General features: G+C 42.2%; 1 protein-coding gene across 4 annotated transcripts; it reads left to right on the top strand.

The window, feature by feature from the left end:
• Positions 1–755: 755 nt before the first annotated feature.
• LOC131685712 (glutamate receptor ionotropic, kainate 2) lies at positions 756–25,115 on the top strand. Of its 4 annotated transcripts, XM_058969635.1 has the most exons (11): positions 756–1,541; positions 6,462–6,634; positions 19,679–20,704; positions 20,762–21,053; positions 21,110–21,386; positions 21,449–21,873; positions 21,930–22,045; positions 22,148–22,297; positions 22,698–22,847; positions 23,018–23,067; positions 23,587–23,712. In XM_058969635.1, the coding sequence occupies exons 1-10, from the start codon at positions 1,430–1,432 to the stop codon at positions 23,063–23,065; spliced, it is 2,769 nt and encodes a 922-aa protein (XP_058825618.1). In that variant the 5' UTR covers positions 756–1,429; the 3' UTR covers positions 23,066–23,067; positions 23,587–23,712. The 4 variants fall into 4 exon arrangements, with proteins under 4 accessions (XP_058825618.1, XP_058825593.1, XP_058825612.1 ...); XM_058969610.1 differs by lacking the exon at positions 23,018–23,067 and having other exon boundaries at positions 758–1,541; positions 23,587–25,115; XM_058969629.1 differs by lacking the exons at positions 22,148–22,297; positions 23,018–23,067 and having other exon boundaries at positions 758–1,541; positions 23,587–25,115.
• The last annotated feature ends 501 nt before the right edge of the window (positions 25,116–25,616 follow it).

Below are 25,616 nucleotides of genomic sequence, written 5' to 3'. Positions count from 1 at the left end.
TGGATTGTTTATCGCTACAAGACGTAAACAATTGTGATGAGCTGTCACGTTCGGTTAATGGTGATAGATATATGTATGTGGAAGAGGCCGTGTCGTGTTGGAAGCTCTCGTGACTTTAAATGGGTTTAGGTTAATGGAATGTAAGCGATGGGATCTATTGTAAGATGAAGAAATTGATTTAATGGTTTCATGTAAACACGGAAAGCCTTTATCAAGTCTGATGAATCGTCGTCCTTCCGTTAAGTAGGTGGAGCATCAACACTTCCTGTCTACCTTATCCTTTATCCTTCCCCGTGAACGATGGAGATGGGGGCGGCCGGCAATGATGGCTATCATGCTGTTGAGGTTTTAATATGGGTCGGATTGGTATGAATTCCTACTTACCACTTCCTAAGCAACTCTTATTAGATAATCAGCAGTCAAACATGATGAAGTCAGTGTGCAATCCGCCAAAATCATCGTCACAACGCAACGCAACGCAACGCAACGCAACACGGAAAGCCTTTATCAATTATTTTTTAGGAAAACACCAACTTAAATCAAGTAAATTTCTAGCTGACGTCTCTCCGTGAAAAATGACAAACTGCTCGAATAAAGTTATTCCTCTCTACAGAAAAGCAGGCTATGTTGAAATGGACAAACCGGTTCACCGACGCACATCAACGAGACAAGTACCGAACGACGAAGCTCGGCGTCGCGACGCAACAGGATGAGTAATTTTAGAATCTGTTGGACACAGGCCGGCGGCGAAGCAAAACATTTAACGTATCTCTCAGATCTCACACCGTCGCATCATCGCGGTCGACGCCGTCGCCGTCGTCAGCTGCCGTGGAGCAAAAAGTGCACCCCGCTCAGTCCTAAGTGAAGATTTGCCGTGAAAAGTTGACACGAAAAGTAAAGTGTGACAAATGTGCTTTGTCCGTGAAAATTTAGCCTCGTTTTTTAGCTCTTAAATTCACGTTGTTCTGGAACAAAACTTGACTAATCTGTGCCCAGCAACCCAATGCAGAACTACGCGATAAAGTGTCTCAAGAAAATGATCTACAAATACACTAAAATGTGATTTTTATCTGTAATTCTCAAGTGGCCTCGAAGAGCGAAAAAAATCAACTCGCTTGAAGAAAAATACTTTCTTGAAAATTTCAAAACAATCCAACAACGGCGTCGCTCGATTGTTGTCAGCGTTGCATCCTGAATCTACCGGAATCAATGGACTGAACTTTTTTTCCATAACGCGAAAGGTTACCACGGGTCGAATTGTGATTACGTAAACGTCGCGAAAGATAAAACTGTCACCTGCCAGTTCCGTTCCCGTTCCCGGTTGTGCAAGAGCAAGGGCCTGTCAGCTGCTGTAGCGTGCGTGTGTGCGAAGAACGAACAAAAAGTTCGGCTATGCTATAGAATCTTCCTCCGGGCGTCAGCTGTCAGTATGATAAATAGGAAAAGAATGTTCCTGCTAGTGCTCATTCTGGTCACGAATTTCGATGTTTTTCCCGCATACAACAGCGATGCGGACGAAACGGTGGAGCACATTAAAATTGGTGAGTATTTTTTTTTTTTTTTGGTTTGTCTCACTAACGCGGATGTTGGCCGGGGACAGAGCGCAGAGCAGCCTGACAGATAGACAGATGGCGTCCCAAATACATAGTCATCCGGTTGTTTGTCGCAAAAGCGATGCGCCCGACCGGAAACAGTCGGTAGGTTGCCCGACTAGCCGGGAATAGGAGAAGATCTGCATGCAAAGTTATGTTTACCAACAATGAGAAAAAGTGTGCGTTTTTTTGTTGCTGTCATTTTTGCTTGATGCTCGTTCAATTGGTAGATTCGGGTTTGCTGCAGATTTTTCTGTGGGGAAGGGGGAACTATTTGATACAGTTTGTTCGTTTCCATTTGATAGGCAAAACTATTCCTGAAAAAGCTATTCGCAATAAGCAAATAGATCTAGCGAATGAGACATTTTTGGCAAATACAACAAGTACGGATTGCAATCAGCTTTTTATGATATTATGCATCTTGTTGATTTTTGGTTTCCATGCGGGGCTTGGATAAAATTATTTCAAGCAAATTTTCTCGAAACTGACGGCCCAAGCATTCAAAAATTTCTTAAAGAGACGCTGGAGTTTCTTGTTGATTGTTTATAATTCAATGTAGCGAGCTTGTTTTAACGACTGGATACCAAAATTTAACATATTTTGCTTTTTACAATTGCACAATTCATTTTCAATTTAATACCTTTGATAATACAAGTTCACGTTTCCCTTGAAAAAGACTATCAGAAACAACGTCCGAAACGTCGGGAAATTTAAAAACCAAAGCGTTTGCTGAAAAACACTAACTTAAAAAACCAATTAATAATTAATCGTCTAACTGCAGTTTAAGCCGTTCTCAGATTCCATTAAGGTAATGTAGCTTTTAAACGTCGATGAGATTTCTGGAAGTTAAGTTCGCCCGTGATCCATATCAATATTCGCTTTAGTATCTGGAGCAGCGATGCCATATGTGAAGACATGTCTTCATTTTGAAGACATTTGAAAGGTTGTGAAGACGGGTTTTTCATTTTGAAGACAAATTTGTTTCGGTTGTCTGACCAATTTCTGGCACAATTCAGGCTCAAAAGCTAAAACCGATTCAGAATCCTGGTCGGTGAAGACAAATGAAGTCATTTTTTCATGAAATGTGAAGACATTTGAAAAATATACCTGGTATCCCTGATCTGGAGATATTTCTGGGTTATTCTCCAGTGGGTAACGAAATCAATTGTCACAGTCTTCGGTAGATGGTAATGTCGACTATAGTCGTGATTCGCTTGTTGGTCCCTTTTTAACTGGGCTGCTTTTTAGTTGAACTATTGTCCAACTAAAAAGCATCTGAATGTCAAAATCTAATGTCAAATTTACTTTGACAATCTATCTATCAATCTTTTACACTACTAACGACTTCTTTGGAGATTTTTTGACATTTCTGGATAAACATGTGAAAAGAGCATATCGCAAATGAGAGCCTCTATGTGTTTACATTCTCTTCCGTCAATAACTAGGCCGCTTTTACGTTGGCTCCTTAACTGCCCATGATCGCATATCAGTCGCATAAAGATAGGAAATCCCATAGAAAACGGGACAACTATGCGATCATGGGCAGTTAACTCTTAGCGAAGACTGCATTTCAAGAAGACTGGCAACTGACTGTCCAGAATCTGGAGACAGTGACAGCAACGCCACTTGCGGGTAAAGGTGGTACTTCCCATAGTAAAGCACATACACATATACACTTTTACATTAAGCTTCCTACCTTCCTCCTATAGAGGTGATGTAAGCTCTGTCGCTTCTCGTTTGTATGGGGGAAGAAAAGAGATATCAGTCTTCTTAATATGTAGCCTTCGCTCTTAGCATAATATGCGAGACGACATCAGTCTTTCGATATTTATTGAAACAATGTTGGAAAGTTTTATGATGACGCCATAATAATCGAAAGAGAAAGTAAACACAGAGAGTCTCTCATTTGCGATATGCCCTTTTCACATGTTTATCCAGATTTGTCAGTCGGTCCAACTAACGAATCAAATTCGTTAGATGTACACAGACCCGTGCGCAGAAAGTTCTCAAGGGGAGGGTTTTGATTTTTTACGTTTCTTATAAAAGATATAGAAACCCTAAAACTTTAAAGATTTTTGCCGAGGCCAAGAGGGTCAAGTCTTGTGTACCAATCGACCCAGCTCGTGGTAGTGTCGGATTGGTTTGTAGTAGTTAAGCCTACTGACTAAACCTAAACCTCTTGTATCTCGCAATCTTCATGCATGCCGGACAATGTTAGATACTACTTCAGTAGGGATTGTTCTATTGCTTTTTTATTTTGTGTTAATCGGTCATGTTTTCCCATTTTTCTTGCTTGCAGTCCAACGATCCGGCGGTGCCGCCCACAATGATTTACATCTCTTTACAACCACCTTCGCAGGGTATCTTACCCTTCTTGGCGTTACTCGTTTATATTTGTCTGCTAGCTGGTGCTGAGAGTTCCTCGACGGCGGTATTTCTTCCGATACCGTAGCCCATTCTCGCGAGCCATTTAGCTGTGAGCCACTCTGACGAAGCGAAGCGGTGAAATTTCTCTAGACTACGATATCCCGATTTTCTCCGACTTCCCGCTGACCGACTTTGCTGTGTAGCTGGTCTACTCACAACTGTTGCTAATATCGAAACAAGTCGAAACGTGAACCAATCCAAAGTAGCCGACCATCTTAGCTTACATTCCTTTCCAGCCACCCTCGCAAGGTTTTTTCTTTGGTTTCTACAACCAAACGTAAGACCACAGATAACAGACGTTTGGGCTAGAACAAAATTTCTTCAAAAACCTGTGTAAACTTTCAAATTGATAAACGTTGAAAATCCGTGTTTCACTATTGCCATCTGCGCAACTGTTTGCTACACGCGTTTGACAGCTGCACTCTAACTGCATTCTATCGATCACTGCGCCATCTACAAACGTTTGCCAAACGTGTTTCAGATGTCTGATTTATTCAGAATTTCAGCAGCGGGTATTTACACACGATTCAAATCGAGCCTAAACGTCTGTTATCTGTGGTAAGACCAAACTCAAATGACATTTTATGTGTCAAAACGTCTCGCAGTATATTTTTTTCCTAAACAGAAACTAATACATTTTTAAAAATAATTCAATACCCTCATGGGAGGGGTTTGAACCCCTAAAACCCTCCCCTTGCGCACGGGCCTGGTTGTACAGAGGCTGTGGTCCAACCAGCGAATCACGACTGTATTGGCATCAGTAAATAGATGTGAATGGCAAACCGGATGCCTGTACTCTGTGGATGACAATAAAATGATGGCAACATGGACAATTCCGTTATTTGTCAAACATGGTTGTTGACAGCTAACAATTTTAACTTTTGGTTTAAATCTGACACCTCGAAATTTTTTGCAAAATAACTCTGCTCTGGAGCATAGTTAAAAATAGTTATTATCGTTTCAGTTGAAACCTGGAAAATCCAACCAGCGACAATCGTTTTTTTTGTTCTCTTGTTCAGTGCTAATCCACGACATCGGATGTAGTGCGCATTATAGCGCATGATTATACGAATAAGGCGCACTACTTTCGACGTGATTCCATTGTTTAGAATCAGCTGTTTCCAGCTGCAATTTGACAGCTCGATAGTTGAAATTTTTACCCATGATGCAGAATAGAAAGGTGGAAACATTTTTTATAACTAATTGAGATAGTCAATATTTTTCAATAGAAAATGAAAGGATAAAGATGGAAACGAAAACGTGTTGTGTCAAGATTTGCTTGGGTTATTTCATGATGTAGAGGTTTACGTTTCGAGGCTATAACTGTCAAATTTAACCCTTTTATGCCCAACTTTTTTCTAGTGCACGTAGGATTACAAAACTATTTTTTCTTGAACGCAGTGTGGTCAAGAAACACGAGAAGCCATTTTTCATAAAGATAGGTGCTTCCCTCGCAGTGCTAGAAGCTGCTCAATTTTTACCTTCCAATGCTCAATACAATTCTCCTAGATTATTAACAATAGTCCACTTACGTGGAAAACGTAGCCAAAGGCACTCTAAATTGATAAGTTTCATCAGTTTTCAATAATATTGAACAATAACGAAGATATATGAAAAAATCATTTTTTCATCGTTAACGTAAACTGCCCCTGGCAGCGCTGCTCCATTGGAATCCAATCAGACTAATTGCAATAACTTCAGTTTTAGAGCTGGTCCTTGTAACTGTTAGTTATCAAATGAAAGGCAATAGTCACGATTTTTAGCCTTACTTGTTTTTGTGAGCAAATCTTGCCCCAATCAAAAGTTATAGCTGTTTAAAAACGTTGTTGTCCACAAACAACATGGGCATGAATGGGTTAATGTAATAAGAAAACAAACATTTTAAAAATTCGACAAATGTTCACACCTCTACCAATTAATGGTTTTCACAGCTGTCAATTCTAAATAACTCAATATTAATTCGTCAAAAGGGCGAAAGTGTTTTTGTAAACAAACTTGTTTCGCTCATTAGTCTGCTGCAGAGTGGAATTTCATGAAAAATTTGCGTTAATGTAAATTTTTACCCTTCGTAGAAGTAATTTCAATTATTTTCTGCTTTGAAATCATAGTAAATTAAGAGAAACCATCAAAATAAAAGTTTGTTTACAAATCTTATTGGCCCTTTGGCAAATTTAATATGGAACTATCCAAATTTCAACATTTAAAGTGGGTCGCTCTCTCGGTTCAATTATACCATTCGAGAGAAAATAGCTTTCGAACTGTCAAATTTTAACTAAAAGTCATAAATGATTTAGTCTAAATGTGTAACGGGAAGTCCGGTATTTTCGAATAAAGTGAATTTTGACAGATGGCTTTCTTGCCCTTGTCATATATTACTCAAAAAATTAACCATTCTGAACTGTAAAATTTTACCCAAATGTCAATCTTCTTCCATCTTAATAGGAGGCCTCTTCGATGCTGACACCGATGATGCGTTGCTTGCCTTCCAGTACGCCGTGGAAGCCGTAAACAACGAGAAGCTGTCCTACTCAAACTATCGGCTGGAGGCCTATCCCGTTACGGTCAAGTACGGCGATGAGTTCGACGTGTCCAAGAAGCTGTGCAAACTGATGAGGGTGAGTGTTTATTCAGTTCTTACTTTTATCTGGTAGCAAATCGGAGTAAAAAAGAGTAAGTTTTATTTGCTCCGAAGTAACTAGAAGTAGAAAGCGTGTACTGGAATAAACCAATTATTTCCATCATTTACTTTAGGCTGTTCGGTTCAGGTTAAGTGCGCGTATGCGACGGTAATGTCCCGTAGAAAGTGCCGGCCCGTGCTCTAGTTACAAGTGAACAGAATCGCCGTAAAGGAACACTAATCTCTAATCTAAAAGTAAAAGATTCGAAGCACTGTCCGTTCTCGCTGTGGAGGATCATTCAAACGAGCCAAGCTCTCCTCCCCAGTTACTTACCAAGATTAACGAAGCAAGGCGGTTACTTTCGTTTACGTAGTTCATTTCCCTAGCTAATTGTAAAGAAGCACTACCGCAGTCAGCGACATACCGGAAGAACTCGGCCACTGCAGTCCCAGCCGATTGGAAGAAACCGTAGCCTTCCTGCCATCACCAGCAGCATCGGATCCGCAGTAAAAGCAGGGAAAATAATCACGGTGAAAGTAATTATTTGTTTGTTTACTTTGTTGCTTTATGCACGAAGATCTGAAATTCTAGTAGGTGCATTTAGGTTGCCCTGTCAATTAGAATCCGGACAGAAATAGATTAGGACCCAATGAGTGGGTAAACCTTTACTTACAATACATCCCGGTCAGCGTGGCAAGCAGAAAGTTCTGACAGAAGCGGTTAAACCAACCGATGCTGCTCTCTTTTATCCAGAATCGAGCCAGAAATGTACGGCTAAGATCTCTGCACGCTTCCTGCCACGTCTTTGTCAGATGTATTGCTCGATTCGTGCTAAACTCTACCAGGTAGGAATTGCCAGGATCTTTGCCCAGTTTATGTCCGAGTTATGCCAGGGTTTTGCTCGGTTCCTGTCAAAATTTGCCAGAAAACGCGAGCGAAACCGAGTTCGCCCTAGCTCAACTAATCCGACAGGATAAGCGCAGAAATCTGACAGGGCTGCCAAACCAAGACTGACAGAAATCTAGCAGAGCGGTCTCTGCCAGAAAATTTGATGACTGGGGTAGAGCAGAACCGATGAAGGTCAGCAGATCTGCGCAATACAAACTCGAATCGAAGACGACCTCGTCAATTTCAACCCGATTAGCTGGTACATATACTCTACTCCTTCGTAGAAGGCTTGTAGCCAGCTATATCAACAAGGCTCGCCGGTTTTTACTAATCAGTTCTGTATAAACTTGCAGTGCAAAATAAGTCATCTAAAAACTACTCAGTAAAACCGACTATTCTTTTGTCCTTTGTTTGAAAATATTAGTCTTAACCTAATCAGGAATAATAATCAAAATAAAAATTTTCTTTCAAGTTGAAAATATGCGTTTGTTGTCAGGAATTTGGCCAAAGTTTTATTTTTATCTGTAATCTACCCATCCAACTTCTATTTTTTATCACATTGAAAACCTTTGTCTGTTGATACCACTGTTAAAAGGTCAAATTATTCCAATTGTCGTCGATTGTTCATGAGAACAAAACCGGTCAAACCGATGCACTCAAAGCTCTGCTCTCATGTGACATGTTACAACAAATGAGAATGGCAAAAAGGACAAATTCCGACAGTTTCGACCAACAACAACCCATCAGCTGCTATGCAAATAAATATTAATCCAACAACAACGCCCTGCGCCAAAAAACCGAACCATGTCTCGTTAATATAGGGGTGGGAAAAATCCTATCCGCATCAATGTATATTGCAGGGCACATTCAAAAGATACATTTTACATCGTAAACAATTTGGAATCGTTTACGTTTTTCATATTCCTCTATGTTTGTTCACTGAATTTCGAATCGTAAACTCTAAACGGGAGAGGAGCGAAGAGCACTCTTCACTTTCCACTCGACAACGTTACAGCCGTGCCCAACGTTTCCCAGAGTTTCCCACTTCTAGTCTGGCGATGGTTGGATGGAAACGGGGAGAGGTTCCATCATCCATTCTCCACTGGAGCAAATAAATATTTGGTGCACTGGCAGAAATATTCAAATGATGCGGAAGATGATGACTGTTGAATGCTGTTTGCAGTATCAAATATCAAATAATTCAGCGCTGATGGGTGGAAGAAGGCAAACAAATCATATAGCAGTTTAGCTATTATGCTTTTTTTTTGTTTTCATATAATAATAGTTTTAAGCCGAATCGTTTTGAAATTGGATTCGATTGTGATTTAACCACAGGAAATAGAGGTCGAAGTTAATATGGTTTCTCATGTGTTTTAGAAATATGGTTGTCGCTTTAAAATAAGATCAGTTATCATTTAGCAACAATTTTGTGGCGAAGCTTCAAGATCGGTTAGCAGTCTACTTCCTGAAGATTTGATTCATTTAGAACACTTCACCCTAAGTGTGCTTCATGGAAGAAGAAATTTAAAGGAAGACTAAATCGCATGGTTAACTGATGCCTCGTATATCAAATCGAAGTTGGTACTCATACTGCTGTAACAAAGGTACGCCGATTGAGCGTAAATTCATTACAATTAGGCCATCAAACGGAAAATGAAGTTTTTATTTTATTACATCGAAAGAGTTCAATATTCCAATATTCAGAATGATTTTCTAAGGTTATATGGAAAATTCGATATGGAAACGATGTTCTACTAAATTGTAAAAAGATTCTGGTTTTACACTACCCATACTCTGTTTACAGTAAACGGAAAATAACGGCGAATTGAATAAAATTTCAATAGCCTATTGCTTGCTAGCATCAATTTGAACCCACCCAGTCGCCTTTTCGTTTACTGGGTATGGGCGAGGGTCTGCCCCAAAGGGAAGAAGAGCGTGTCCGAATAAGAATAAGAAGAGTGGCAGATTTGACAAGCGCAAAACAGATTCAAGATCATCTGCATCAGGTGCATGCAAGTGTGTACAATAATATTATTGGTGGCAAACGCCTTGAGAACCTCAAAAAGGCTGAAAGCACTAGTTTCTATATTCAAAACATTGTTTTAATTAATTTCGATTTTAACAACTTTTTTTCTGGAAGTAAAGCAGTATTTATGCAATATAGATGTTGCCAATTGTAAAACCAAAACTCTCGCTTTACGTATGCCTATACCTTATCTGATATCATCTTGAGTTTTCACGTCATTTGCAGTTTGACAAGACCAAAATTTGACAAGACCATAATTTGGTGTTGGAACGGTCTATCCCTGAGAATCATCATAGGAAGGGCAATCCCTCGGGTATGGGTAGTACTTGACAACCCACACTATACTTTTACAGTAAACGGCAAGTTACGGCGGATAGCCAAGAACAAAGTTTCAATAGCCTACCGATCGCTAGCATCTAGTTTAACCCGCCTAGCCGCCTTTTAGTTTACTGGGAACGGATTCAGCCACAGGGTCCCCAGTAAACGAGAAGGCGACTAGGCTAGTTTAAAGAGATGCCAGTGAGCGGTAGGCTACCCGCCGTAGCTTGTCGTTTATTGTGAAAATAGTGATGAGTCAACTTTGACTTTTAGCCCAGTCAAAATAGAGATCACGGTATTAGAATTAGAGGTTTGTTCTGTTAAGGGGTTACATACCTTTTTATTTTTCAAAAAATCGATTTTTTTATTACTCTATCTGAAAGTACAACTCCTTATTAATATTATTTAATCAACTAATCGTTAAGGTACGATGAATACTCATATACAAATGGACTTTTTTATTTATTGTTTAATGATTGTAGAGTAAATGCGATTGTCAAATTCTATTCGGTAAATACTAACAGAAATACACATTTTATTGACTCAATCGTCTCACTCCGGTCCCAACTTCCTCCATAAGCTGTTACTGATGTTCGCTAGCTAGCCGGTGATGCCATTAAACGATAGTTGGAGTGATCCATCTTTTTAATTAACTTTGGCAGTCAATAAACTTCATCTGAGAGGGCGTAAAATAGAGCCCGGATCAATTGAAGCCACCCCGCTGCCATGCTTAATAGCAAATAAATATAACGCTCTGGTGGGATCACGAGAGAGGTGTCCGGTGCATTGCATCTGTTTTGTTGGAATGTACTGCGATGATGAGAGTGATACGGGTTTGAACTATTTTAATTACATATAAACGTTTCAATAGCTTTTTCCGACAGAAATGAGTGAAAATCGATACATTCTATGTTGTATTGATTTCAATAGTGTAACCATATCGCTTCGATGCATTCGAATTTGTACTTGAAAAATAAAATAGTTCAACTCTAACAAACTTAAAATAATTGCAACTTCAATGGAGACGCTCGGTTGATCATCCAAACCATAATAAATCACGATGTATTTGCGCATCCTCTGGATTTAAAACTTGTGAGGTCCCATTCAATACATCAATCAATAACATCGTAAAAATGTCTTCATATCTTATCGTTCTATGTTTTCTCGGATCATAGGGGGGAAACGAATTCCATTCACCACCACCACCGCAGTTCCGCTACCATCAACAACAATAATTGAATTGGCTGTTCATTTCTCACTTGCTGCAAACAAGTTTGTTTATAATTTTCTCCCTCTATTTCTTTCCATTTTATGACCACCAGTCAGACGCAGCAGATGGTATCGGGATTTCCCAGACACGTCCGTCCCTGCTGGTTGGATGTGCTGTGCATCCCGCACCGGTGTCGATTTGAACTGTTTTGGCAAATCAAATATTTAAACTGCGAGAAAAGCTTGGCTTTGATACACGTTTCTTATCAATTTTGGGTCGAAACTTTCTCCGCCTGCTTCGACTATACCACGCTCGCATGTTTTCCGATGTTCATTCTAACGTAAATTCCTGCCTCCGTTGATTAGTTGGTTGGTGGCGACAGCGATTACCAGTCGAACCATAAACTGTAAAGTGATATTTTTATTTACTTTTATTTCGTCGCTGCTCGATGCCAGACTATTGCGGAAAGGAGGAGCATCCATAAGAGGGAAGGCAACAGTGTGCCACTGGTTTGTTTATTTTGAAGCGGGCGGGCGGAAGCTAGCAGCGTTGCCAGCGGTTAGGTTAGTTGATTCAAGAGGGTGGTTAAGGTTGTTCTGTTATGGTCGTTAGATGAGTTCAAGAATATGTATACAGTCGTGATTCGCTGGTTGGGCCACACCCTCTGTCCAACTAAAGAATTTGATTCGCTAGTTAGACCGAAAGTGCATCTGCTCACATCTCTAATTATTATCAGTTTGATTGTCAAAGTAAATTTGACACGAGATTTCGACAATCAGATGCTGTTTAGTTGGACAATGTTCCAACTAGCGATGGTCCTAAAAGCGGTCCAGTTAAAATACAACCAACCAGCGAATGATGACTGTATCAGTACTTTGTAAGCATCTTTAATAATCAAATTCCATATGATCTTTTCAAAAGGGCTAATAGGCTTAGTAAACAAAACTGTTGTATTTTGCTGATCGCTCTTAAATTTTCTATACTACCCTAAATGGTTTCCTGGAATTCTGAATGTGTTCCTGGAAGCCTGAAATGGATTCCTGGAATCCATACTCAATCCATTCAGAATACCAGATTGGGTTTGACTGGGTAGCGGCTTCCGTACATTTTTTTTAAACTACTTGTAACACGAACAGCAAAACCGATCGCCATCAATCTGGCGGCACTGGCCACGAAGCCATTCATTTATTGCGGGTGCTGATGTTGAAAGGCAAACTACCGGATGGTTTACGTTTATTGGCTTTTATTTTAATTGAAAATTTTAATTGTTTTTCTCTCGCGCGCGCGTACCTACTCCTTCCCATTTGCTGTGTTGGAAAAGGAATGCCTGATGGCACGGAGTCGGTATGGATTATTATCTATTGCCTTTCCTTTGCACGGTTATTGTATAGGTAGGTAGTAAGGAAGGGCAGAAAAGTTTGAGAGGGAAAACTTGGGCCTGCGGTGCCGCCGGCACCGGGCTTCCGCGGAAACACTTGTGTAGTACTCTTTCACGGAGTTTGTTTGCAGGTAATAATCATCAATTGAATTTATTGTTATTGAGCAATAACAGGATGAAGGCAATTATTTTCATTTCGAGTGGCCCATTCCTTGGGTACTGCAGCGGGAGAGGATAATTTCAAATTCCTCAGCTATGTAGTTGGTGTAATTTTCATCGGGACTTCAAACTGGTATTACACTGTCAAATAATTTATAAAAAAATAATTTTGAAGAACATTTGTCGAATGTTAAATAATGATTAATTCATCATCTTTCGATTCATTCATTGTGAGTATTGTGCCCACTCCTTGGGTCCTAATTTATTTTTGACCGTTTTGATAAAGCAGCCTAGATGCATCTATGTACTACAGTCGTGATTCGCTGGTTGGGCCACAGCTTTGTCCAACTAACGAATTTGATTCGCTAGTTGGACCGACTGACAAATGTCAAAAACTCTCCAAAGGAGATGTTGGCAGTATAAATGCATCTGTGCACATCCCTAAATATTGTCAGATCGATTGTCAGAGTAAATTTGACAAGAGATTTTCACGTTCAGATGCTTTCTAGTTGGACAATGGTTCAACTAGCGGAGGTTCAACCAAAAAGCGGTCCAGTTAAAAAGTGTCCAACCATCGAATCACGACAGTAGAATTTCGGATCTTCATACATAAAGTAAACAAAAAGAATATATTTTTCTCTTAATTCGCTATAATTTTAACGCAGAAAACATCTCGAGTTGTTTCTACGAACGGTTAATGAAAGAGAAAACTTTTCGATTTTGTTTACGGTTTGACCGGAATGTCCTTTCAAATTTTGACAGTTGGCTTTTAAGCCGTTATCATATGTTTGTCGAGAATTTGTTGTAATTTTTTCGCAATACTCGATTTGATAGAAAATTGTTTAAATTTTCTAAAATTACCGAAAAAATATGAATTCATGCAAAATCGAATGGAATATAACAATTATTCTGAAGAGACGTTCCCCTCGTTCCAAACCATTCTGAAGCAATGTTAGAAATGCGAACTAACTAATGTCAATCTGTATCAATTCATTCAGAATTATATGTTCATTTAATCAACAGTCGTTTCCCTTGACCCATGACGCGTGATTAATAGCAATTGTTATATTTATATCTGAATCATAAAAAACTAGCAGAACTAATAGCTGTAGTACCAAGCTTTCGAAATCATTCATCAATCTCTCTTTTTATTCTAATTGGCCGTAATCTCTCTACAGTCGTGATTCGCTGGTTGCGCAGCAGCCTTGGTTGGTAAATGACTGGGCAATTGAGTTCTTTGCGACCGGTCTCACGAACACTAATGCAGTTTCCTGGTTGAAAACAATCCCATTTACTTTTGCCGTCTTTGTTTATTATTTTCCACTAGCTTGTGATGTAGTATTTGTGTCATGTGGCGTGTACGTACATGAGCCGTAGAAAAGTCTATGCGTAATACAGATTCGGTGGTCCTTAGCCTCTTGTCCAGTAGCTCCTATCCCTACCTCCCGGGGTGCTAGCTGGGGTGCGAGTAACCATAGGCAAGATCGGGTAACCAACTCCGGTGGGACCATGGTCGTATGCTGATAGGGAAGGGGAGCTCCTCTTTTCGGAAGGTGAGTCCATCCGAGCGTCATGTTAGGGGCGGCTCAAAACAGCGTCTGTTCTGCATGTTAGGGGCGGCTGCTGTATCGTCCTCGTATCAGCGTGGGACTCTAAACAGAGCTGACACGATGGTCCTCCGGCGAGACAGGGTGTTGGGGAAGGCCCAACCCCCTGTCTCACCGGAGGAAAACTAACCCTGGAAAACTAACCGTTACGAATAATGCAGAAGAAAATACGAATCGGATCAATCGGCAAAGACATACGCGGCGAAACAAGGACTACGACTGGAAACTCGGAACGTGGAACTGCAGGTGACTCTGTTTTCCAGCTTACGACAGGATAATCTACGACGAACTCCAACCACGCAACTTTGAAGTCGTAGCACTGCTGGAACTTTGCTTGACTGTATCGTGCGGCTACTTTCTACCAGAGCTTGGCGTGATTGGATGGACTCCGATCGACGCAAGGATGTGTAAGTTGAGGATCAAATTCCGTTTCTTCAATACGGCATCATCAACGTACACTGCCCACACGATGGGAGACCCGACGACGAGAAGGTAGCGTTCTATATGAAGCTGGAGGACAGCTGTTCGCAACGGGACGTGAAAATCGTCATCGGTTATGTGAACGCTCAGGTAGGAAGGGGAGGAACGTTTAGACCGGTAATCGGGCCAACGATACGTGAACTTCGCAGCCTCCCGTGGCATGGTAGTCCGAAGTACCGTCTTCCCCCGCAAAGATATCCCCAAAGCCACCTGGAGAACAACTGACCAACGCATCGAAAAACAAATCGATCACGTTCTAATCGACGGGCGATTCTTCTCTGACATCACCAACGTTCGTACCTACCGCAGTGCGAATATAGATTCGGACCATTACCTAGTTGCAGTATGCATGCGCTCAAAACTCTCGACGGTGTACAACACTCGTCGTGGGCGTACGCCAAGGCCCAACATCGCGCAACTTCGGAACGCCGGGATTGCCCAAGACTACACACAGCGGCTGGAAGCAGCACTACCCACGGAAGAACAGCTGGGCGCAGCTACTCTTGAAGATGGCTGCAGCGAGATCCGTTCTGCCATAGGAAGTACTGCTATAGCGGCACTATGGAACAGCGACTCCGAATCGAGAAAACGACTGGTTCGATAACGAATGTAAGCAGTTATTGGAGAAGAAGAATGCAGCACGGGCAAGGATGCTGCAGCAGGGAACGAGACAGAATGTGGAGCGATACAAACTAGCACGGAACAGGCAAACCTCGGTCCTCCGGAGAAAGAAGCGCCAACAGGAGGAACGAGATCACGAAGCGATGGAACAACTGTACCGCGTAAACGACACACGGAAGCTCTACGAGAAGCTGAACAGTTCGCGCAAGGGTTACGTTCCGCAAGCCAATATGTGCAGGGACTTAGACGGCAACCTTCTTACGAACGAGTGTGAGGTGAGTGAAAGATGGAAGCAGTATTATGACGAGCAGCTCAACGGTGAAGCAGCAGAGGACGAAGGCGGTATGGCACCGGATCTTGGAGCACGCGCAGAAGACAATAGGCTACCGGCCCCTGATCTCCAAGAAGTCAAGGAGGAGATCGGTCGGCTGAAAAACAACAAAGCTGCCGGTATAGATCAACTACCCAGCGAGCTATTAAAATACGGTGATGAAACACTGGCTAGAGCGCTACACTGGGTAATAGCCAAAATTTGGGAGTAGGAAATTCTTCCGGAGGAGTAGATGGAGGGTGTCGTTTTCCCAATCTACAAAAAGGGTGATAAGTTGGATTGCTGCAACTACCGCGCGATCACACTACTTAGCGCCGCCTACAATGTCCTCTCCCAAATTCTTTGACGCCGATTGTCACCATTTGCAAGGGAGTTCGTGGGGAACTAGCAAGCGGAATTCATGGGCTCCCGCGACCACGGACCAAATATTCGTGATTCGGCAGGTTCTGCAGAAGTGCCTCGAATACAGCGTGCCCACACATCATTCCTTCATCGATTTCAAATCGGCATATGACACAATCGATCGAGATCAGCTAAGGCAAATAATGCACGAGTACGGGTTTCCAGATAAGCTAACACGATTAGTCAAAGCGACGATGGATCGGGTGATGTGCGTTGTTCGAGTATCAGGGACACTCTCGAGTCCCTTTGAATCTCGACGAGGGTTACGGCAAGGTGATGGTCTATCGTGTCGGCTGTTCAACGTCGCGTTAGAAGGTGTAATAAGGAGAGCGGGGATAGACACGAGTGGCACGATGTTCAGGAAGTCCGTCCAGCTTCTTGGCTTCGCCGACAACATTGACATAATCGCACGGAGCTTTGAGGTGATGACGGAAACGTACATCAGACTGAAAGCTGAAGCCAGCAGGATTGGACTTGCCATCAACGTTTCGAAGACAAAATACATGAGAGGTTCTAGAGACAACAATGTGAACCTCCCATCCAGAGTTCGGATTGACGGTGACGAAATCGAGATGGTCGACGAATTCGTGTATTTGGGCTCACTGGTAACCGCCAACAATGATACCGGCAGAGAAATTCAGAGACGGATCTTGGCGGGAAATCGTGCCTACTAACAAAATTCGCCGCGGCACGAAGTTGATTATCTACAAGACGCTGATTAGACCGGTGGTCCTCTACGGCCACGAGACCTGGATTATGCTCGTGGTGGACCAACGCGCCCTTGGAGTTTTCGAACGAAAGGTGTTGCGTACCATCTAAGGTGGCGTGCAGATGGAAGACGGAACGTGGCGCAGGCGAATGAACCATGAGTTGCATCAGCTGCCGGAAGAACGAATGTCGGGCGATGACCCGGTGAAGATGGTTCTTGAGGGCGACCCTACAGGAACACGAAGACAGGGCGCACAGCGAGCACGGTGGATCGACCAGATAGAGGACGAACTGCGGACCCTTCGAAGATTGCGAGGCTGGCGACAAGCAGCAATGGACCGAGTGGAGTGGAGACGGCTTCTGCATACAGCAAGAAACAACAAGGCTCTAGCCTGAACGGTAGGGTAAGTAAGCCACAGCCTCTGTCCAACTAACGAATTAGATTCGCTAGTTGGACCGACTGACAAATGTCAAAAACTCTCCAAAGAAGACGTTAGTAGTGTAAAAGATTGATAGATAGATTGTCAAAGTAGATTTGACATGAAATTTTGGCATTCAGATATTTTTTAGTTGCACAATGGTCCAACTAGCGGAAGTCCAACTAAAAAACGGTCCAGTTAAAGAGTGTCCAACCAGCGAATCACGACTGTACGCTATCAAAACATAAATTCCACTAAAGGGCGAACACGAAATTATTGCGACACCGAAAATGTCATGCCACTTTTCTTATAATGTTTATAATCAAACCAAAATTTTAGGGTAGTTTTATACATATATTTACTTCAAAAATCAAAAGAAAAGTTAATCGATGGAGTCTTGAGTGTAAATTTGAACGCATTTTCGCTTGATGCCCTCCATCAAAGCCTTTACAGTGTCATCCGGTACCAATTTCTCAGTTTTTTTTCCATTTTCTTAACATGTCCTTCTCGTCTTTGACTGTCTTCTTGCTCTTCCGAAGTTCCCGCTTCATCATTGCCCAGTACTGCTCCACCGGACGCAGCTCCGGACAGTTTGGCGGATTCATGTCCTTTGGAACAAAATGGACAGAATTGGCCTCATAGCACTCCAGGACACTTTTAGAATAGTAGCATGATGCCAAATCTGGCCAAAATAGCGGAGCTTCGTCGTGCTGCTGCAAGAACGGCAAAAGGCGCTTCTCGAGGCACTCAGATTTGTAGATCTCGCCATTTACTGTGCCCTTTGTCACGAAAGGCTCAGTCCGCAAGAGCAGATGGCCTGCCAAATGAGATATTTGGAGGCGAACTTCGACATTTTCTTCTTCTTAAATTTGTCGTCCACATAGAACTTGCTCTTGCCGGTGAAAAACTCCAACCCCGGAATTTGCTTAAAATCGGCTTTTATATACGTTTCGTCGCCCATCACACAGCAGCCATATTTTGTCAGCATCTTCTCGTAGAGCTTCCGTGCCCGAGTTTTAGCCGTCGATTGTTGCCGCTCATCGCGGTTTGGGAAGTTCTGTACCTTGTATGTATGTAGTCCAACTCTCTTCTTTGCATTCTGGACGTAGCTCTGCGACATGCCGATCTTTTTAGCCAAATCACGGCTTGAGACGTTGGGATTTGCTTTAATCATCCGCTTCACCTTTCCCTCCGTCTTTTTGTTCTCCGGTCCCGGTTTTCTTCCAGCTCCTTTGCCGTGGTCCAACGTCAACCGCTCCTGGAACCGCTTCAACACTCTGGAGACGGCTGAATGGTGAATGTTCAACATTTTTCCCAACTGCCGGTGCGACAGGTCAGGAAATTCCAGGTGTTTGGAAAGAATTTGTTCTCTCGACTCGCGTTGGTTCACCTCCATTTTCGTTGAATCGAAAAACACGACTTCGAGTTTGACAGCATGTAAACAATACACATCAATGAGAAAGTGTGCAAAATTTGGTTGATTTTTACCCAATGGTAAAAAGTTGTGCCCTGTTGAATGTGTCGCAATAATTTCGTGTTCGCCCTTTACTTCTAATAAATACGTTATTTCAAAATAGAACAGTTCAATAAACTTAATAAAAAATTATTCTTCCCGTCGGAAACAATTCATGGTGAATTGTTTCCCGTCGAATTGCTTTGCGTGGTATTTTTTTTAAATTCATACTATAAGAGGTACGTCATCTCATTTGTATTCGATTCCACCAACCAACCTTTGCGTATTGATGCTCAATGATTTTCTGATCGACGCCGAAGCATCCTAATTCACCTGTTAATTATGTTCTGTCGATTGCAACCAGTCGATTTGCTTTTGGAAATATTTTCCGGCAACTCCAGTTCAAATTTCGTTCAAATCTATTCATTGGCAAGCGACACGACTGTGATGAATGGACGCAATAATAGGATGAGGGAACAGAAAATTTATCTGTTTCGAATTGCTATCATAGACTAATAGACATAACACTATGAGAAAATTCCTCTAAAAATATCGATCCGCTCATTTTCCCAGAACACTATCTCCATCTTTTATACACGGTTCCAAACACTGATTTACTACCTCACGCTTGCGAACAATTTTTCACTAGTGGTCTATCCCTCGCATGCTTGTTCATATGTCAGTAGCGACACCATCGCAAATGCGGCCACAATCCCAACTACAAATATATTTAAAATGTACGTTAAAGCGGACGAAGCATTGTTTTCGAGTGCTATGTCTGTTAGTCTGTGTTGCTACTAAAAACCGTGCGACGATAGCCGGATGACACGAATGTCGAAATCGAAACCGATGCAGGATTAGATAATTATTTATTCATTTAGCATAAATTATTTCCCGACCTATCCAACTGTCAAATAATACTATAATAAACAATGTTTGTGTCATGATCCAACACGTTCTTTACGAAGAATATCCAGTTTATTTATGCACTATCATGTTCCACAATTCAAATCGAGTTTCAAATTATTTCCCCCCTTCCAGTCCGGCGTTGCCGCCATCTTCGGTCCCAGCTCGCCCCGATCCGCAGCCCACGTGCACAGCATCTGCGATGAAAAGGAGATGCCACACATCGAGACCCGCTGGAATGCACATTCGCAGCTGCCAACGTTAAACATCCATCCCCACCCGCACACCATGGGTCGGGTCTTTCTCGATCTGATAGTGGCGTTCGAGTGGAAAGAATTTACCATCATCTACGAGTCCGAACCGTGGTTGCCGGGGATAGCGAATCTACTGAAAATGTACGACCCGAAAGGTTACACCATTACCGTTCGTCAGTTGGATCTGAAGCTGAATGGGAACTTCCGGCCGGTGCTGAGACGGGTTAAGCAATCTGAAGATAGAAATATTATTTTTGCCTGTTCGATTGAATCGATGCCGGAGGTGTTGAAGCAGGCTCAACAGGTTGGTCTGTTGACGGACAATCATCAGATCATCATCACTTCACTGGATTTGCACACGATCGATTTGGAACCGTACCAGTACAGTGGAACTAACATCACCGGCGTACGGATGGTCGACCCGGAGGAAGATAAAATTCGACAGGTCACCGATTTTTTGAACGCTTCACAAATATCCCGAACGCTGGAACTGAACGAAGGGCTCAGCCCGGCAACTATGCGTGTGGAAACCGCTCTGATGTACGATGCGGTTCTACTGTTTGCCGAGGCGTTACGTTATCTGATCGGAACGGATCCACCGCATCCGCTGGAAGCGATTCCGATCAAGTGTGAAGACGATGTTACCTGGAAAAGCGGATACAGTGTTATCAACTACATGAAAACATCTACCATTCATGGATTGACGCGGGCGCTTAAGTTTGACCATGAGGGCCGCCGGTCGGACTTTCTGCTGGATATTGTTGAACTTGGACCGGCCGGGTTGGAGAAGGTTGCCGTGTGGAACTCTACGGAGGGTCTGAATTCCACCCGCAAGAAGGAAGGTGCCGCGTTGGCGTTCGACGATGCGACTCTACAGAATCGAACTTTTCGAGTTCTTACTGCATTGGTGGGTTCCGTTTCGTAACTTCGAGAATTCTAACTTATTTCTGTTTTATTTTTGTAGTCTCCTCCGTACGGAATGCTGAAAGATTCTCCAACCAGACTGACCGGTAACGATCGCTTCGAGGGATTCGGAATCGATTTGATCAACGAGCTGTCACTGCTGCTTGGTTTCAACTACACGTTCATACTGCAGGAGGACGGAGTTTACGGTTCTTTGAACCGCGAAACTGGAAAGTGGAACGGAATGGTTCAGGAACTGCTGGAGTGGCGTGCCGATTTGGCGATCACCGATTTAACCATCACGTCCGATCGGGAGAGTGCCGTAGATTTTACGATGCCTTTCATGAATCTTGGTGGGTGGATGTAATATTTGTATGGACAAAAATTAATTTCGGCTTGCATTTTCCAGGAATCTCCATCCTATATCGGAAACCTACCAAGGAACCTCCATCGCTGTTCTCCTTCATGTCTCCTTTTTCAAAACAGGTTTGGTTGTATCTGGGAGCTGCCTACATGACCGTTTCGCTGTCACTTTTCATCTTGGGACGACTTTCTCCCAAGGAATGGGACAATCCTTACCCGTGCATTGAAGAACCAGAGGAGCTAGAGAATCAGTTCAGCTTTAGCAATTCGATGTGGTTCACGATCGGTGCCCTGCTACAGCAGGGTTCTGAAATTGCACCAAAGTAAACAAATCGCCGTTGTTTGATCGCTAAATGTACTAATAATTCGTTTGTTTTTCTTACAGAGCCTCCTCGACCCGCGCCGTAGCTTCCATCTGGTGGTTCTTCACGCTCATCATGGTTTCATCCTACACTGCCAATCTAGCTGCCTTCCTGACGGTGGAACAGATACACTCACCGATCAGCAGCGCTACGGATTTGGCGGCCGCCAGCGGAAAGATCAAGTATGGTTCCAAACGGGATGGCAGTACGTTTAGTTTCTTCAAGGATGCCGAAGATGAGGTGTACCAAAAGATGTACCACTACATGATACAGAATCCGGATTTGCTGACTTCGTCTAACCCGGAGGGGTTAAACCGGGTGAAGACGGAAAACTATGCCTTCCTAATGGAGTCCACCTCGATCGAGTACATTGTAGAGCGGGAGTGTGACGTGACGCAGATCGGCGATTTGCTCGACGACAAGGGATATGGAATTGCGATGCGGAAAAGTGTGTTACAGGGGTTCCAAATAAATATACCATTCTAACATTAACTAATTTTCCAGACTCACCGTATCGCAGCGCTTTAAGTGAAGCTGTATTGCGGCTACAGGAACAAGGCGTTCTAACATCCCTTAAACGCAAGTGGTGGAAGGAGAAACGTGGAGGTGGTGCCTGTGAGGTAAGTGATCCGTTGTCCCACTTAAAAGTTGGTTTCTTTCAAATGCCATTCAATTTTCGCTGTTCAAAATAAACCACTGTCAAACTTACCGCTCTGCTCCAGAACGCAATGGAGGAAAGTGGAGCTCTTGCTCTCGAGGTTGCCAACGTAGGAGGCGTGTTCGTGCTGCTGATCGTGGGCTGTGTGGTCGCCGTGTTTATAAGCTTTTGTGAGATGCTGTGCGATGTACACAGCCGCTCGCGGGATCTCAAGGTTCGAAATATCGAAATATCTATCGCTTACGGTTACAGTTTAGCATTTGGTTCCCGGTGAATAGAATAGATGCTTCCACAAGTTCACTCTAGACAGATCACCACCATGTTCCTACTGCTGCTTCTGCTGCTGCTCCGAATCCCGTGCACATAATTTTTGATTCCTTCCAGAACCCCGTTCGGAGTTTTTTGGTGTTTTCGAATGCACGTCAGTAGATTCATGCCCGAGACATTAATCCGAAAGATCGCCTCGGGAACCGTTTGTTATTAGCGCTCATAGTTTCCAAAGCCCCTTTTCCTGGTAGAGAACATAACGGTTAATATTAGCGATCCCGATCACATTACTATTCAGTAGTACACATACTAACCTCCACGCTAACCCAGGTCCCCCCCTTTTGCAGCAAAGTTCAACCGATGACGGTGCCGAAGAGCTCGGCATGGACAACGTGGGCGGTGTGTTTTTCGTGTTGAGCGTTGGTTGCTCAACGGCCATGGTTATCGGCTGTTGTGATCTACTTTGCCACATTTTAAGCCGTGCCCGCCGAGAGAAGGTAAATTCTAGCGGAAACTTGGCGCACTGCGTCTGTCAGCTTGTATGATTGTAACTCTCGATGGGTGTATGTAATCAAATGCTACTAACATGTTGAATTCGTTGTGCCGTGCGTCATCCTTGTATGCTTTGCTGCTTCTGCTTCGAACTTTTTGAACGTCTGCGTTATAGAATGCGACACGAGTGAAGGCTGGGAACGGGAAGTTCCTGCAACGATAACAGTAAGTAACGGGTTGATTTCACTTTAAATAGCAAGCTTGTTAGTCAATTAAATTACCAGATGTTGAATCAGTATAATTAAAAACAAAGAGACTGCTCTAGATCTAAACGAACTGTCAAAAAAGGATCCACTCTGTTTACTTCTAGAGCAGTGGCAGGGTTGCCAAAAAAACATCTCGAATATTTTTTCAATCAAGGCCCTCATTAGAATCATTCATAAAAGATTAAGATTTTGTCTTTTTCAGTTTCTACCGAGCGAAAAGATTGTCCAGCAAGCAAATATTTGCAATATTCTAAAAAATCAGAAAGAACTGAAATAGAACTTTTCTGTTTGGCACAAACAAATAAAATTATCTAGGACTAAACATTTCTGCTACAAATCAAACTAAACCTGTTCCTATATGAATATAACATAGCGTAAATCAATAGAGTTCTGATTTATGTTTTCATGTCTGATTTCCTGCAACCAACCCAAATCCGAACGAAACCTATATCTAATCCCATCACTTCTCACACCGTAGGTTTCCTTCCGAGAGGAGCTGATCGCCGAGCTGCGCTTCGTTGCTAAATGTTCCGGTAACACGAAACCGGTACGGCACCGAAAGAGTTCATCCGGCTCGAGAAATTCGATCGAATCGGGTCTAACGGAGCACTCGACCAGCCCGAAGCTGGAAGTCAGTGGACATCCGAACGGGAAATCGGCGCTCAACGCTAAATCCAACGGGCGGAAGGGAGCGTCGCTGGAGGACTGAGAGAGATTAGTTGGAAGTAAATTTTGTTGTATTTGAGTGGCCCGAAATGAAAATCGGGAGGGCGGAACCATGCTGAGTAAAACTTGAGTTTTAATATATTAGAATATAAAAGTGAATTATAAACTTCAAGTATCAAATTCGTACTGGTGTTCTTTGATGTACGAGCTAGGGGAAGATCACTCTAGGAATGTATAACAAATTTGCATCAAATTAGAAAAATTTAATTTAATTTAATTTCCATTTTTTCATCAACTTTGTACTCCCTCGCACAAAAGTTAGTTTAATAATCGTCCTACGCTGATCCACTTTGTTCGACGATGTGTTGAATATAGGGCTAGTTTTTTGTAGGGTTTTGACGTCTTACACGCAACGCAAAATACATTGCACGCAACGCAAAATACATTTTGAATTTCTCTTTTGATGGAACGAAATGCATTTAATTTCGCTGATTTTTCAAAATGCATCACAAGTGATCTGCCCCTAGTGTACGAGTCAGTTGGAAAGCTGACGTCAAAGATCACTAGTTGGTACGTAAAATGATAAAAATAAAATTATTCTATTAAATTGAATTACCTTCCATTCCTTGACTCCTATCCTATAGTGTCAAACAAGAAGGTGTTTACAAAGAAAATAAATTAAAAATAGTTCTGAAGTTTTACAGCAGCAACTCCTAAGCCGCAGAAGCTCAGCCTTAATTCAATGTTTGATTTTTTTAGACAACTGATCGAATTAATCGAAATTAAATTTTACGATGCATGGTTTGTCCTGCCGGTTTTTATTTGCATACACTCATTTGTTAGGCAAATTTTGAGCTCACAATCATTTTTTGCTTGACAGTGACAAGGGGGAAAATCACATCATATTTGGCCTAAATCGACTAAAATTACTCCAAAACTTGATTGGAAAATGAGATTAAAATAAATTAGCTTAGTTGCTGTACTTGTTCTTGTTAGGTATTCGTATTTTAAGGTCAATTAAACTTGTTTGATCAGTGGTGATTGTTAGATATAAATGCAAAAAGTGCCGCGTAGAGTAGAATAAAGAATCTCTTCTCGAAAAACATATGATTTCGGCTTAAAATCCAACTGTCAAAATTAACTTTGAAAGGAAATTCTATACAAACGGGTACTCGCCAACCATAGGTGTTGGTAGAACCCAAAAGAGAAAAGTTTTCTCTTTCTTAAACTGCTGTGAACTGTGTTTGGCCAGAAACGGTTTGTCCGGAATTTCCTTTCAAAGAGAATTTTGACAGTTAGCTTTTAAGCCGTAATCATACATTTGTCGAGACTTGTTTGGTATTTCTTGAGTTTTCATTATCCGAAATACGTACAAGGTTTGTATAACCATGATTCAGTTATAGACAAAATTGGCTGTCCAATGCTGCTAAGAACTGTATCGGAAGTAATCTAAGTAAGTATTCGGTATGGTTGCAATCTGTTCATCACACAGCATGCTGGGCGTTTGACTGTCATCTTCCGTTTTTTTTTGTACGGTTTAAATACAGTCGTGATTCGTTGGTTGGGCCACAGCCTTGTCCAACTAACGAATTTGATTCGCTAGTTGGACCGACTGACAAATGTCAAAAACTCTCCAAAGGAGATGTGGGCAGTGTAAATGCATCTATTCACATCTCTAAATATTGTCAGATTGATTGTCAAAGTAAATTTGACATAAGATTTTGGCGTTCAGATGCTTTTTAGTTGGACAATGGTCCAACTAGCGGAGGTCCAACTAAAAAGCGGTCCAGTTAAAAAATGTCCAACCAGCGAATCACGACTGTACTTCGTCTCAAAAATGTC

The sequence above is a fragment of the Topomyia yanbarensis genome, chromosome 1 (assembly GCF_030247195.1).
Source record: "Topomyia yanbarensis strain Yona2022 chromosome 1, ASM3024719v1, whole genome shotgun sequence".
NCBI lineage: Eukaryota > Metazoa > Arthropoda > Insecta > Diptera > Culicidae > Topomyia > Topomyia yanbarensis.
Note: the sequence above shows the minus strand (reverse complement) of the source record. Positions and strands in the feature narration are given on the sequence as shown.